The following is a 14,526-nucleotide window of genomic DNA, read 5'->3' as shown; positions in this document are numbered from 1 at the left end:
CTGGTCTACAATAATTATTTATTTACAAAAATTAAATTTACACAATGATCTACAAATTCATTAATTAAGTACAGTGTATTACTGCTTATAAAAATAGTAAAATATACTGAATAAACTTTCATTACGAAACTTAACACAGAAGAAAGAAAAATACCTACTTGATAAAAGATGAGGAAACTTTCCAGATAAGATAAATTTTCTCTGTTCAACTAAACTTGCAGTCTTAAAAAGAATCATAACAATTGGGTAGATTTTTGAGGAAAACACTATCAAACATAATGACTAAATAGGTGCATGAGGAAAACTTAAATTATTTTACTCCCAGTGATGATACGATTCACAAGTTTTGGAAGACTTATAATACACTCGGGCCAGATATAGCAGAGCAAGACAAAGTACATGGAAAAGTACATTTATAAAAGCAACTATCATTCGACGGAAATGAGAGGCAGATATGTCGCTTCTCCACAAAACTTGGTCCATTTATCTACGTTTACAAAAGTTTCAATGCCAAAAATAGACACAATTTTCAAAGAGAAAAAGTTATCCAATGATGGACTTCTTGAGTTTAAGCATCGTCCTTTATTACTGGATTTAACCTAAGGGAGCAACATTTTTGAACAGATAAGACAACTCTTGCAGAGTAAAAACGCAACAACCAAAGTAAAATTATTTTACGTCAATAGCTGACTTTTCCCAAAACATTCCTGTAATGTGCGCTTCAAGGCTATCCATAAAATACATGATGCTGAATTTTCTTACCTCCCTCTTCTCCTAACACACATCTACACACACAAAAAAATTATTTAACGCCCTGTAAACAGAAAAAATTCAGTGGTTAACTATCACATATCTCTGATTATGATGAGGAATCGACCCAAAAGTGGTAAATTATTTTTGTAAGTGAAGATTATGAGTTCTAATTGATTTTTTTCTGTTTACAATGCTTACTTTCTGTTAAAAATAAGTGTTGTTTGAACTTGTATGACAGAACGCATTATTTGACCCCTCCTTCCTCAAATTAGCGTCTTAAGATGAATTTTTGATGAAAAATCATTACTTCGCATGTATTTGTTATCTTGGATTTCCGAAAAATCAGCACTATAAGCCCATTCTATCAATACACAACTAATTTTAAGTCCTTGACGCCCCCCTCTTACAATGTACGTGTAATGCAGGCTCAGACCCTCTCTCCTCTCAGAGCATTACATATTTTAAGAACAGCCCTCACACATGGACATTCGCACAACGCTTAGATTACAACCAGCAGGTGAATAAAAAGGATAGGAATTTTTCCTTCAACATTTTTGTAGGATCCTGAAAAACAACTTTGAGGTTTCTCCAAATTAACATTTCAAAAATGACCAGAAATCAGAGGAGACGCCTGAAATTATTTTAAAGAATCAAGAGAGGACTCAATTTTTTATTTTAAAAATTTACAGGATAAACTCTTAGTAAATACGGTTCTGCAGTTTGAGCTATTCACCCTGAAGACATAAGAAAAATGAAATACAATTGCACCATCTTCAGGTCTTTGATCCACTCTTGCAATGACTGAGACCCTCAAATTCAGAGATTCTAATTCCTAACTTTTCATGCGTCAACCAAATTGCATATTAAATGAATCACTTAGTTGATGGTACGCTCATTCTAATTTGAGACCATGTTTTTCAATATATTTTTGACGAGCTTCTGCAATTAAGGCTGCTTTCCTTTCCTGGAACGCTGTCATCCTAGACTGTGGCGAACTAGAGAAAATTGAGGCATTTTGGTTTTGAGGCTCCTGAAACAAAAAAGACACTTACAGCTTGAAAGTTGAAATCAACTACAGATTTCATGGCAGAATGATGGAATTGTTATTGATTTTTTCTTGAGCTGATAAGAGCGTTACATTTCTCCTGATGTCACTTAAAAATTATGATGAATCTATTAAAAAAATCTAAAATTTGCAAGTTTAAAAATTTATGGTTTCCAGAAGTATGTAATTACAAGAGTATAATTGTACGAATTGTAAAAAGAGAGATTTTTCACTTGCACTTCTCGACACTGGCTCATAGAAAATTCGGAGTTTAAAAATTAATGTGCTCAGAATATTGTAAAGAGTATCATATATAAGGTAAAAAAATACAGGTAACACTGAATTTTTCAGCAGATCAACAATGAAAATGGCTTTTTGTAAAATTATATGTCCTCGGAACTGTAAACTTCAAACCGACTCAATGCAGGTTTGGTTTGGTGCCTATTTTTTATACCAAACAGTATGTTAAAGATTACTCCGACCAATCGTGCCAATACCTCACTTTTGAGTGTTACAGCATGACGGCCTCTATACCTAAATCTCAGAGCTTTTTGAGAAGTAAGATCAACTCTTATCTTACAACAAAATTAAAATATAGATGAAAATTTTGAAACGGTCGCAATACTGCTGCTTGTCTTTGGCCCAACCCGTTGATACCAAGTGCTTTGAAAATGTTGTGCGTACCTTGCTAATAATTTTTTGTTTATTGACAGAGTTATTTCCAGAATCCCCAGACGCAGAGGGTGCGATTGATGGATCTTCTAATATACTAGAAATAGTCATATCCACATTTTTGTGATTTTTCACTGAAACAGAAAGAAATAATTTATCATGAAGAATGGGAGCAAAATTAGTGACATCTCATACTTGGATCAATTGAAAATATTAAAAAAAGATAGTGTAGTTAACAGCATTTATGTGGAGGCTTAGAATTTGCAGCTTAGTACTTGTTGTTCATGAATGTGCATTGTAAAAAAGAGTACGAGAAAATTTCCGTAAACTAAGTGAGGTCTCAATTTTTCAAAGTGTCAAGATTAAAAATTACTAAACAATTTGGATAATCAAGACTTTCCAGCTATATTCGTCTGATGTGTTCCTATCGGAGCAAAACCAGTGGCGTTCCATCAACAGACCTGATTCCTTAGCCCACAGTGAACTCTCCTCAACTGAGAAACTCGAGAGTAAAGCAGAGCTTTACCAAAAAAGCAAAAAATGACTGGAAAAAGTTTAAAACATATAGGTAAACAATCTACAGCCATCAAGGAACTTCACTCTTGGCTTACTGGACAGTTTGATAAACGATTGTTTTTCAGTTTGTAATTTTAACATACAGAAAAAACGAAAAAGTAGCAATATCTACTATGAAAAATCTTTTTGCAATTCACGTTGCTTCCCCACAAACACCTCTTGTTTATTGAATGACTAACCTTAAGTCACTCCATTCTGAGCAAACTGAATTATTTCACAGTGTGCTGCAAGTAAAAAGAATAGTGAGGAAAATGAGTACAACTTACAAAGTTGCTTCACAGCAATATCTAATGGAACGTGCGGTAGCACCTGAACAACTTGGTATGCTTTTTGAAGAACCTCTGCTGATACATCGGGTCGATTCCGTACCACAGTCGGTGCGTTAAGCTCTAACAGATACCTTTTTTCATACTCCCTCTAAAAAAGGAAAAAACATTGATGAACACGTTATTGTGGCAAACTGAAGTCCAGATAATCAGGATAAATTTTGATAGAATGACCAATACGAGACCAATCCATACAGGTTTGCAACAAGGTGGTAAAACAGTGCTGCGTCCACACTATTTTGCAGGGAAAACAAGGACAAAAAGTTTGAAAATATTGAGCTCTAAGCACTATTTTACCACCTTGTTCCATACAGTGTCGGCCATGTCTCTTAGGGTTTTTTTCTCGCAGGTCAGTAACTGCACATCTTTTTGATTTCCACAACCCCAGAAATCCCCTGCCCTCTAAATAGAAAAAACTTTCTGAGGAGTGTGAAAACCTGACTTTCCAAGAAAAAAAAGTAGTAATAAAATTAAATGAAGAAGAAAAATAATAGAAACGGAGAGTAAATGACCCAATGATGAATTTACAGCAATGTTGCTGGAATATTTACCTTGTCCTTAGCTGAGTAATTGGTAACACTGATGTTCAAACTATCTGCAATTGATTTTTGCAGTCGCTTGGCCAGGGCTTCGTCCGTTTCGTCCGTGTTTCGCTCGATTGTTGGCAAGTACCTGAGGACAGGAAGAGACAAAATGAAATTTTTTAAGCCTGTGACTGTTAAGTTACCCACATAAATTAATTTAGAAATTTTCCTGCCTCCTTTCACCGATGAAAAGGGATTCCCTTACTTTCACCCAATTTTGGGGAATAGGAATGTTGTTTAAAAGTGTAGGTCAATGGTGCGGAACTTTCCGAGACTCAATGGAGAATTTGCAAGGGTCTGAAATTTGACAAATTTCGTGTTTAAGTGGATTCTACTGAGTGAACTGAACACTGAGATACCCTTCATTCATAAATTGAGCAATTATTAGAGGAGAAATGACAAAAGAACTGATTCTGCTAAAATACATGTGTTTAAATGGGAAATGCCGCCAGATGACGTCACTAGGCGGTGCATTTTCTCTCTTTTAAATCTATTTTTAAAGCATTTCCCATGTCAGAAAAAAATTACAAAAAATACTGTGAAATCAGCTCTTTAAGCACTTTCAGATGAAGCAATAAAAAATTTGCGTGCAAATTCTCCATTCATTCGTTGGTTTCTTATGGCAGGTGCAAAAATTATTTAATTTTTCTAAAATGACTCTGATTTGAGCCAATTTTTCGGAACATTCCTGAATGTATGCAGGTTTTTGTAACTTTCTCCTGTTTTTTGAGGGATAATTAGTCCAATTTTCCCAGGTTTTTTCATTCTTTTGGTTTTGTTTTTGAGCACATTAAATTTCTCGGAAGTTCATTGTAGTTTTAGTTCCGTAGGAAAACTTCTGATTTCCCAGGTTTTCTTAACTTATTAAAGCTGTTTACAAGTTTCCCGCTATACCTCAGGCTTTCAAAAGAAGATTTTCAAATAATTCCAAATTTTACCATACCTGTTTTTACCTCATTTGAGAAAATTCTACTCTTTTAGATTTTGGAAACTTCTGCTTTGAGTGGAATATATTGAGTTTTTAAGGCTTTTTTTACTTTTGAAGAAAGATAAACTAATATTTTCTTGATAACATGGCGCTTTCTTAATAATTCACTGATTTTCTGGATGTTCCCATACCAATAACTTTTCCTGGGAGAGGGGTCTGATTTCTTTGGTAATCCTGGTAGTTTGTAGTTCTCTCCATCATACAAGTTTGTTTCTAATTAGAATTACCTAGAATATAGAAGCTCTTCACTTTACATAAAGTTCCAGCTAAGTGCAGACGTATTTTGTTTCGCCATAACAATTCGGAACTGCTTGTAACAAACATATTTTGTTGGGATTTAGTTTGTGTTGAGGGGACGTGGCTTCATTTTATTTCTTATTCTAATCGTTTTATTCCTTGCATAAACTGGCAATATTATTGCAACTTTGTTGCGGAACAATTGTACTGCTTTTGAAGCATGTTACAGCAAAAGACCTCTACTTCTAGCTTTCCCCCTCTACCTTCTAGCCTCACTTCTAGCTTCTCCGCTCTTCATGATTGTGAAAAAAAGGCGCAAATAACACAAAATCTTTTACAGAAAACAATTATTGCAAACAATACATGTTTTTCTTCACCTATTCCTGGACAGATTTGGACGGAACTACAATATTATTGCGTATCCTCTAAAACTTGGAGAAAATATTCAACATGTACCTGATAGAGAATGCCGTCCAAGGAGTCAACAGAAACCAAAAGAGATCAGAGTACCACGAAGCACCGAGATGAGATATGTTTGTCTGAACAAACCACGGTCGCCAGGCATGAATCACTGCCGGTTGGATTCGATCGCTCAGTGTCATAGACCAATCGGAAAATCTGCGAACAATTCCACAAAACACTCATTGAATTGACGATAGAAATCCTCTCAGGAAGGTTTCGATGACAAATCTCTTACAGACAAGAGATACGCAACTAAGATAAGCAACTAAGTAGGTGTCTAGAACGTAGAGTCCAATGAAAATCTTGTTGAACGCACAAGAAAAGTCTAAGATTCACTACTCAGTGTACAATCAGCACACTTTGAAGCACTCATTTTCAAATTTCCGACAACCACCGACACTTTTTGTTGGTTGCCGGTGACTAGATTTGTTGACAGAGAGGTAAGGAATCCTAACTAAAATAAAGAAATGAACTTGCGAGCTGCTATCAATTTTTTTGGTCATATGAGAAAGACAGTAAAAAGATAAGAAAATCTTGCATTTAATTTTGCTCATTTTAAAGCATTCATTCAAAAAAAGACAACTACAAAAACTTTTAGACGACTGAGATTAAACTTGGGATGGATTGATAGTAGCTGGTAGGCTTCTTTGTTTAGCTTTGTTTTTGAACTGCAATAGGTTTTCTTAAATCTTCTTCTTCGGCAAATTTCAAATTCACACAATGCCTGCAGGGATATGAAAATGCATGACACAGACTGTAAAAGCTACGCACAAAGTTTCATGCAATTTCTCCTACGGGTAGGGCTGTCCTCGAAACGTTTTTTTGCTCGTTCGTTCGTACGAAACGATCGAGCGATCATTTCGTTATCGTTCATTTCGAAATGATCTGTTCAAAAGCCTGTCTCGTTTCGATCGAAATCTGTTTCAATCAGAATCAGTTACAGTTGTATCAATTAGTGCAATCTCATGAGGATTCCCGTGGGAGTTGCATCCGCCCCTGATAAAAGCTCTAAAACGCTTCCCGAAGAAAGTTCACAGGATGAGAGGATCCCAGCTGACTAACATCTTCCTAGTTAAACAATTCTGGAAAAAACAAGACCAGGTCCCACATATTTTTACACAGTGATTACAGACCTACTTACTTTTAGAGCCAAAGAGAGACATTCCCGAGAAAATTTTCCGGGAACCCTTGTACCCGTTTTGTAACTTTCTAAGGAAATAGATCTCTACGGAAACAGGTCTTCGAACAATGATCGAAATAATCGCTTGCTCGCTCGATCGGTTCAGGAACAGGCCTACCTACAGGTAGTATCAGTTCGCTGTACCTGGTGGATTGATTCACCCGAGACTCTATGTCAAAGAATTTAGCAGTCGATCTTTTTTTGAACAGAATGACTGAATTGTGTATTATTTCTGTTCTGATGGTCTGAAAACATTCAAGATAGAGAAACATGACACAAGAGAAAAAGGTTTCAGTCTTCTTTCATTTTTACAAAATTCTCAACCATGATCAAATGACGTTTTAACACCCCAATTTCTGAACACTGGTTTGCGAGATTCTCAGCTATACAGACATTCTACTTGAATTTGTAAAGGAAAACAGAATTCTGCACCCCTGAGGTTTGCCATACTCACTTCAGAAGACCAGCTCTTCCGTTGGTCGTTTCCTCTTCCGGAAAAAGTACGACCGGAATTTTACTTTCTGAAATGTGAGATCGTAAGAAAGACACCATTTCACCGTTGGTTTTTGGTTTAGATTTGGAGCGACTCAGTCCAAGAATAAACGACAGCGGTGATGGGAGCTCCCAGACGCTTGGCTGAAAGAAAGCAAGACAAGTTTCAGATTTTGTATGTAAACAAAATTTAACTATCAAAAATTGACTCATGTTGCTTTATAGGTACTTATTACAGCTTGTCAAGGAGTGGATTTTCAATTTCTTATTGTAGGAATCATATTTTACGTAAAATTTTGAAGGGAAAACTTGCAACAGAGAGTTCTAGTTCAGACCTTGGATAATGCTCTATTTCTGCCCTGCTTTCCGTTTTAAGAAAGAAACTAAGTTGTTAAGATTTGCAGAAACATTCTACTTGGCTAATTAAAAACAAATTTATTTCACAAATCCAAATGAAAGTTTATTTGTGCCATTTAAATATAAATTATCACAGCTTGCTAACTCAAGGAAAGATATGGCTTTTAGAATTAGAAATTTGGAAAAAAATGATAAGTTAACACTTGAAGAATGGTTCTAGATGTTAGATCAACCAAAGCCAAGAGCCAAGTGTACCAAGAGCCAGTGAGCCTCTACTGACATGCAGAGTTCTTTAATGAGCATTTTAAGTAGAGCTAAACCAATAAAGAAAGGATTACCGAGATACATCCAGTTAAAATATGAAAAGGGATGCAATCAAATTTTGATACATGATTGGCAACAATGACAGGGGCAGTTTCATCTCTTTCCTCCGATGATTCGTCTTTTTGGGTGCAAAAACCAAGGACAGCAAATAATATTCGGAAACATATGCTGGAAAAAAAAATGAAAAACACGATTAATAAATTAGGAATTTAAAACACACTGAAATGCCTAAATTATGGTCCTAGGGCCTAGGCTCAAATTTTGTTGGCTATAGTCGACTGCAAGTTGTAAAACTTAACCTTTAAATTCGACTAAAAGTCAAGAAAATTTAATTCTAGACTCAAGCTAAGCAAAAATTGAGCCTTTTTTACAGCAGGCTCAAACCATCCTTATTACATCAACGATGCTGACTACTAAATAGCTATCTCATGACAAAGTCAACATTCTCGCCTCAACTTGCTGCTGACTGCAAAACTGCCGATAAAATTACAGCCCTGAAGAGTGATTGATAAGGGATATGGAGAAACTGATGGAAGAGAACATTCCTCAACTATTTGATTGAAAAAAACCTTTGCTCAGAATAAAATGACATTTTCAGCAACTCTGTGTTAAAACCATGAAGGTTCACACTCTCATCTCTGGGTACTTTCACTGCAAAATTTGATAATTTGTGACAGCTCATGGGATAAGGAGCCTTGGTTACTGAAAGCAAACTTTTGAAGTTACAAATTTTATCAAGTTATGACAAATCTTGGATATTAGAGTTTCTGAAGGAAAACATGTTGTCTAGTATCTCAAGAGTGAGTTCCCAGCAGATTTGTTCATTCTGCCAATAGATCAATTGCGATAGTCACACAGTCATATACAGGGTGTTTCAGACCACCCGTACCAGGCCTTTTTCTCGATTGGTTTAGGTCGTAAGAAGTCGGAGACGGCGGGGTTGAATAGGGAATCGACCCCAAGGAATCCGAATTTCGTAGTCCCGAAACCCCCCCACCCCCCCTTGGGGGGTAAAGGGGGGGTCACGATGCTAAAAGTCACGGTTCCCGACCGAATTGCGGATGAATCGCATCAGAATTGAAAAGCACGGAAAATTTCACGTGGAATTGACCCCTAAAAATCCAAAATCAGACCATCCAAGGCCCAAAAATGACCCCCTAAAGAGGGGGACAGTACCCCCCTCCATAATTTCTCTTTGGTCTCAAAATTGACGTAAATTCTCCAGAAAAAGACGGATTCCCAGGTAATCGACCTCGAGAAATCCAAATTTCATGGTCCCGAAGCTCCTCTAGCCCCCCTTGAGGGGTAAACGGGGGGGCCCAATTTTAAAATCGGGGCTCCTTTCCGAATCGCAAATTGATTGCATCCAAATTGAGGAGCAGAACACATTTACATCTTAAGTGACTCCTAAGAGTTCTAGTAGACCCCCTGAAGGGCAGAAAGTAACTCCCTGAGTAGGGGGGCTTCGCCCCCGCCAAAAATTCCTCAAGATTCCTCTTTGGTCGCAAAATTGACGTCGATTCTCCAGAAAAAGACGGTTTCCCATGTAATCGACCCCGAGGACTCTAAATTTCATGTTCCCTGAGCTCTTCGGGGTCGATTACATGGGAAACCGTCTTTTTCGGGAGAATCGACGTCAATTTTGCGACCAAAGAGGAATCTTGAGGAATTTTTGGCGGGGGCGAAGCCCCCCTACTCAGGGAGTTACTTTCTGCCATTCAGGGGGTCTACTAGAACTCTTAGGAGTCACTTAAAATGTAAATGTGTTCTGCTCCTCAATTTGGATGCAATCAATTTGCGATTCAGAAAGGAGCCCCGATTTTTAAAATTGGGCCCCCCCGTTTACCCTCAAGGGGGGCTAGAGGAGCTTCGGGACCATGAAATTTGGATTTCTCGAGGTCGATTACCTGGGAATCCGTCTTTTTCTGGAGAATTTACGTCAATTTTGAGACCAAAGAGAAATTATGGAGGGGGGTACTGTCCCCCTCTTTAGGGGGTCATTTTTGGGCCTTGGATGGTCTGATTTTGGATTTTTAGGGGTCAATTCCACGTGAAATTTTCCGTGCTTTTCAATTCTGATGCGATCCATCCGCAATTCGGTCGGGAACCGTGACTTTTAGCATCGTGACCCCCCCTTTACCCCCCAAGGGGGGGTGGGGGGGTTTCGGGACTACGAAATTCGGATTCCTTGGGTCGATTCCCTATTCAACCCCGCCGTCTCCGACTTCGTGCGACCTAAACCAACCGAGAAAAAGGCCTGGTACGGGTGGTCTGAAACACCCTGTATAGAAGGATTGGCAAAATATGATAAGATAAGTGCTAACACATAATTTCTGTGCCTGATATCAATGGAGATACTGCTCTTTGAAAAACACAGTGTACGACATCATGTATTGCAATAGTGCATACTTACTATAGTTTTTTCCACCTTGGAACCATAAATAGTGATACGAACATTTGCATTGTTTGCTTCACTTAAAACACATATGAAACTAATTGGGTGTGGTGGAAACTTGGTGCTTGGATAGTTTTATTTCTTTCTTTTTTTGGGGTTGATAGATGATTTGAAATCATCACAACATGATTCTAATGGGTTTGACCTTTAAAAGGCAAGAAGTTATCACAGTCAAAAAATGTAAAGCCTTGAGCGAGGTAGATTAAAATTTAAAATTGATTTTTCTAAAAAAAAAAGAAGCTTTATTTAAACTGCAGAAGTCATGGATCTGATTTGGTTGGATTTTTTTTTTTTTTTATGTTTTTTACTAAATTATTCATGAGCCACTCTTATTTGTAATGGAGTAGAATCAAATAAGTTTTGCTCTACCATGTCTCCCGACTTTTTAGCCCTTCAAAATGGAAAAATCTGACCTTTTTTTTTCTTAAATTTGTTCAAAATTTTACGCTTAATCAGGTCCCAACATCGTTTTAGGCAGTTTTTGCCATTTAATATCAGAATTTTGGCCCTAAATAGCTGAAATGTCCTGTACCGTAGCCTGTCTGCGACTCAAGTGCGCAACTTTAACGCTTCATAACCATCATTTTACATCTAAATACTTCCACTTCTGCTGTAAATTCACACTCAACTTGTACCTAAGTTATTATTTTCAGTTATATTCATCCAAATAAGTGAAAATATTGACCGTCTTTGCGTCAAGCAGCCTTGTCTGCGGAATTCGCGTCCTGTACCGTAGCCCCCTTTTTTCAGCATCATTTCGTCCGTTAGAGTGCAGCACTTATGAACTTTGTTTACTTTTTTTGCGTTATCGTGACTATCACACGCTGATGTCGAGCAGAGGAAAAAAAAACCGCAATGAAACAGTAAATTTTGACCGTTTTTTATGAGTTTCTAGGTTTAACGACCATCTAGGATGTCCTTACCGTATACCTACCTTTTTAATGCATAAATCACTTCAAACTCTTGAATTTTGGTATTTTTTGATACGTCTGATATCTTAACCTCAAATCCAGAATTTCAACCACATGCGTGAATATGCCCGAGCACCGTTGCCAATAATCACACGATTTGTCCGCACCGTAGCCGTCCGTACCGTAGCCCGTAGCCGTCCGGTAGCTGACGCGCGATGCGGCTGGGTCTACGGTAAGTACGTACAAAATGCGAAAGTCATCCAAAAATCGGTGCGCTGTTTGATAGATCATCCCACTTTACTTTATTTTATCTATCACCAAAATTTGGAATTTAAAAAAAAAAGAGAGACGTATTTTTTTTAGTACGACGCGACTTAGAAGAAGGAGGCTTTTTTTTTCGATGATTGCATAAGGATCGCCATCTTTTTATTTTTTTCATTTTTTCTTTTGGAACTTTGAGTCCTCTTTTTCGTCTGAAGTTCATAGCAATTTAATCGTTTAATATTTATTCGTTAATATCTAACTTATTTTTTTCTTATTGTCCCTTAAATATTTATTTAAGGTGATTTGTGACCACATTTTCGATAAATTTACCTTTTTGTTTTCTTTCTTATTTTGTAAAGGTGCACCTAAAACGTTCTAACGTTGTCAAGCTTGTTTTAAGAACTCAGCTTCTAAGATTTGTCCCTAATTATTTAATGCGTTAACTTTAAAATAAAAACAGTGCATTATTTTTAAAAAAACTGATTTACTTACTCTTTTTACCTTTATTGCCTGTAATTATTTATAAAAGTGGCACTTATAAGCTATGCTATAACTTAGTTTATTCCCCAATGAATTTCAGTTCTTTATAATTCGGCCCTTGCATACAGTAATATTTACGAATGCCTCTTCGTCCTTACCGTAACCCGTTTGTCCGTACCGTAACGTTATTGTCCTGTACCGTAGACCAGTAAAAAATTGTACAATTTGTAGCTTTAAAAAGAGCAAACCTGCAGAAATTCTCTAAAATAGTTGTCTACCACATCTTCTAAGTTAGTTCTAAAGAAATTAATTAAAATTAAGCGTTTAATTACATTTCCTGGCTTTTTTAGAAGAAAAATGATGGCGCAAAATTTTAGAAATCGGACTTTAGAGCAATTTGGGGGCTAAATTTTGAAAGTAAAAACTTTGAAGGATATTTTTTCTTATTCTTCTACAAGAATATAGCTCTATGAGTGCAAAAAAACTTAAAACGGTATTATTATCGCACGTATTGATAGGAAAACAAGCCTGTTTAGTTGGTCTACGGTACGGACAAAAATTTAACTTCCAGTGATAAAAGAGGCCAAAAAAAATTTTCTGTCGAAAACGAAGATTGACCACTATTAAAATCGAATTTCCAAGAGCACGAGGACTTCAGAAAACATGCTGAAGTTTTTAAATAACTAAAGTCACTTTTTTAAAAAACGATGGCTCCAAGAGCAAAACTTATTTGATTCTACTCAATGATCATACTGGAGTCGACACTTAATAAGTTTACACACTTTTAGACTGCAACAGAGGATTGCGTGCCGTCAGCGTTGAAAGTACATTCAAGAATCAAGATGGCAGATCTTCTCTTGCAGTCTAAAAGTGGGTAAACTTATTTGGCGTGGACTATGATGCGATTTGAAGTTCCCCTGTGGATTCCTAAGGTCCAATTTACCATCAATGGTAACAAATTTTCTCACAAATGAAGCTCACCTACTGAGAATCCTTTTTTTGAACACATGCAAGCATGACTAAAAGTTCTTTATGCATCAAAATAAGTTCTGTAAAAATTGAAAAATGCATAGATTCACCATGATATGCAAGTCAGAACTAACTCAATCTTTTCAAACTCTTATTTGAATCTCTAAACTAACCTCCTGATGTAAGTCATGGGTGGTAAAAGAAAAGCAGCGACAAAAACTTGAAGGGTGATGAAAGCTCGTACAATAGCCAAGAAAACACCAAAAGGAAAGTAGATTCCAAGTAATGTGTTTTGGACAGCATTCTGCGAAAACCTGGGGAGAAACAAAATCAGAGGATTATAAGGAGATGAAAGGAAAATTTTTTCAGCCCAAAAAAGTTTATTGGCTTTACAAATAAATTCTAACCAGTTCAAAATTAGGCAACAGCTCTGTAAACACAAGTAATCATGAACTAGGCATGACCAGCAATGAAAAAAGACCTCTTTGATACAAAGAAACATGTACTTAGAAAAAAATTCACCAAAAATTACATTACCTTACACCTCTAAAAGATTCAATGATGAGGGATTTCGAATACATATGAGTAGGTTACTTCATCGAACAGTACAGATTACAAGAACAATATCTGGACAGTTGATACCATTTTCTATCAAGTTTAAGATTAGGTAGCCTATTTGAATACATCTTGAGCAAGGCATGGTAGAGGTACTCAGTGACTCATTTCGCACGTATGGTTAAGAATATGACCTGTCACTACTCTCTACTGGTGAGCCTGATCGGAATCTTGCATAACTGGTGATGTACGACATAAGTGCTAAAGTGAATAATAAATTGGTGTACCATGTGGATTTAGGATCGTAATGTAAACTACCAGAGGAGCTAATAATTGGAACATACTTCACCACCCTCACATTAGTTGACTGTCCCGTTTAAGGATTTAGGCGGAATTTCGACAAGCAACCTGAGAAGACAATCGCACCCAGAACTGTCTTCATTCTGTATCTCTGTACTACGATTTGAAAAGATTCTACTTGGTGGCCGGTGAAAAATTTTCAATGCCATTCCTGATTGCTTGGCAACGTTTAGAAGCTCTATGTCCAAGTAGGACATGTATAAAGCTTTCATCACTAATAGAAGAATTTGGATTTGCTCCAATTTGATTCCTACAGATAGATTTGTTTAGTAATTTGAATACTGTTAGGATATCCGACTCACCTGGATCTGTCGAATAAGGATCCAATGAAAATGCTGGCAGTCGACATATTTTCGGTTGCTTCACACAAACACTCAAGAGTGAGAAACCGCTGAGGAGCAGCAGATATTTCTCAACCGTTTATGAAATTAGACAAATCGTCAGTGAAACTGACTAAATGAAAATCGAGGGATTACCAGTGATGAAAATTCAATCCACTTCTGACATTTTTCCTTGCCTTATCTTTGATAACTTGA

The 14,526-nt window shown here is 36.8% G+C and overlaps 1 protein-coding gene across 1 annotated transcript; it reads right to left on the bottom strand.

Annotated features, from left to right (window-relative positions):
- Position 1: 1 nt before the first annotated feature.
- Positions 2-14,521, bottom strand: LOC109035949 (lipid droplet-regulating VLDL assembly factor AUP1). The gene is made up of 9 exons (XM_019049810.2): positions 14,293-14,521; positions 13,249-13,389; positions 8,011-8,164; positions 7,278-7,459; positions 5,638-5,799; positions 3,924-4,044; positions 3,313-3,463; positions 2,483-2,604; positions 2-1,783 (listed from the first exon to the last, which is right to left on the bottom strand). Exons 1-9 carry the CDS (start codon positions 14,337-14,339, stop codon positions 1,646-1,648), a joined length of 1,218 nt encoding a protein of 405 aa, XP_018905355.1. The 5' UTR covers positions 14,340-14,521; the 3' UTR covers positions 2-1,645.
- Between the last annotated feature and the right edge of the window lie 5 nt (positions 14,522-14,526).

The sequence above is a fragment of the Bemisia tabaci genome, chromosome 9 (genome assembly GCF_918797505.1).
Source record: "Bemisia tabaci chromosome 9, PGI_BMITA_v3".
Classification (NCBI taxonomy): Eukaryota; Metazoa; Arthropoda; class Insecta; order Hemiptera; family Aleyrodidae; genus Bemisia; species Bemisia tabaci.
This window is presented reverse-complemented; position numbering and strand designations above follow the sequence as displayed.

Excerpts from the sequence above, each read along its gene's own strand:
- LOC109035949 (XM_019049810.2), bottom strand. The coding sequence starts at position 14,339 with ATGTCGACTGCCAGCATTTTCATTGGATCCTTATTCGACAGATCCAG. Across the intron at positions 5,800-7,277 it reads GGAAGAGCTGGTCTTCTGAA|ATTTTCCGATTGGTCTATGA; the intron begins GTGAGTATGGCA and ends AATTGTTCGCAG. Across the intron at positions 4,045-5,637 it reads TGGACGGCATTCTCTATCAG|GTACTTGCCAACAATCGAGC; the intron begins GTACATGTTGAA and ends TCCTGTCCTCAG.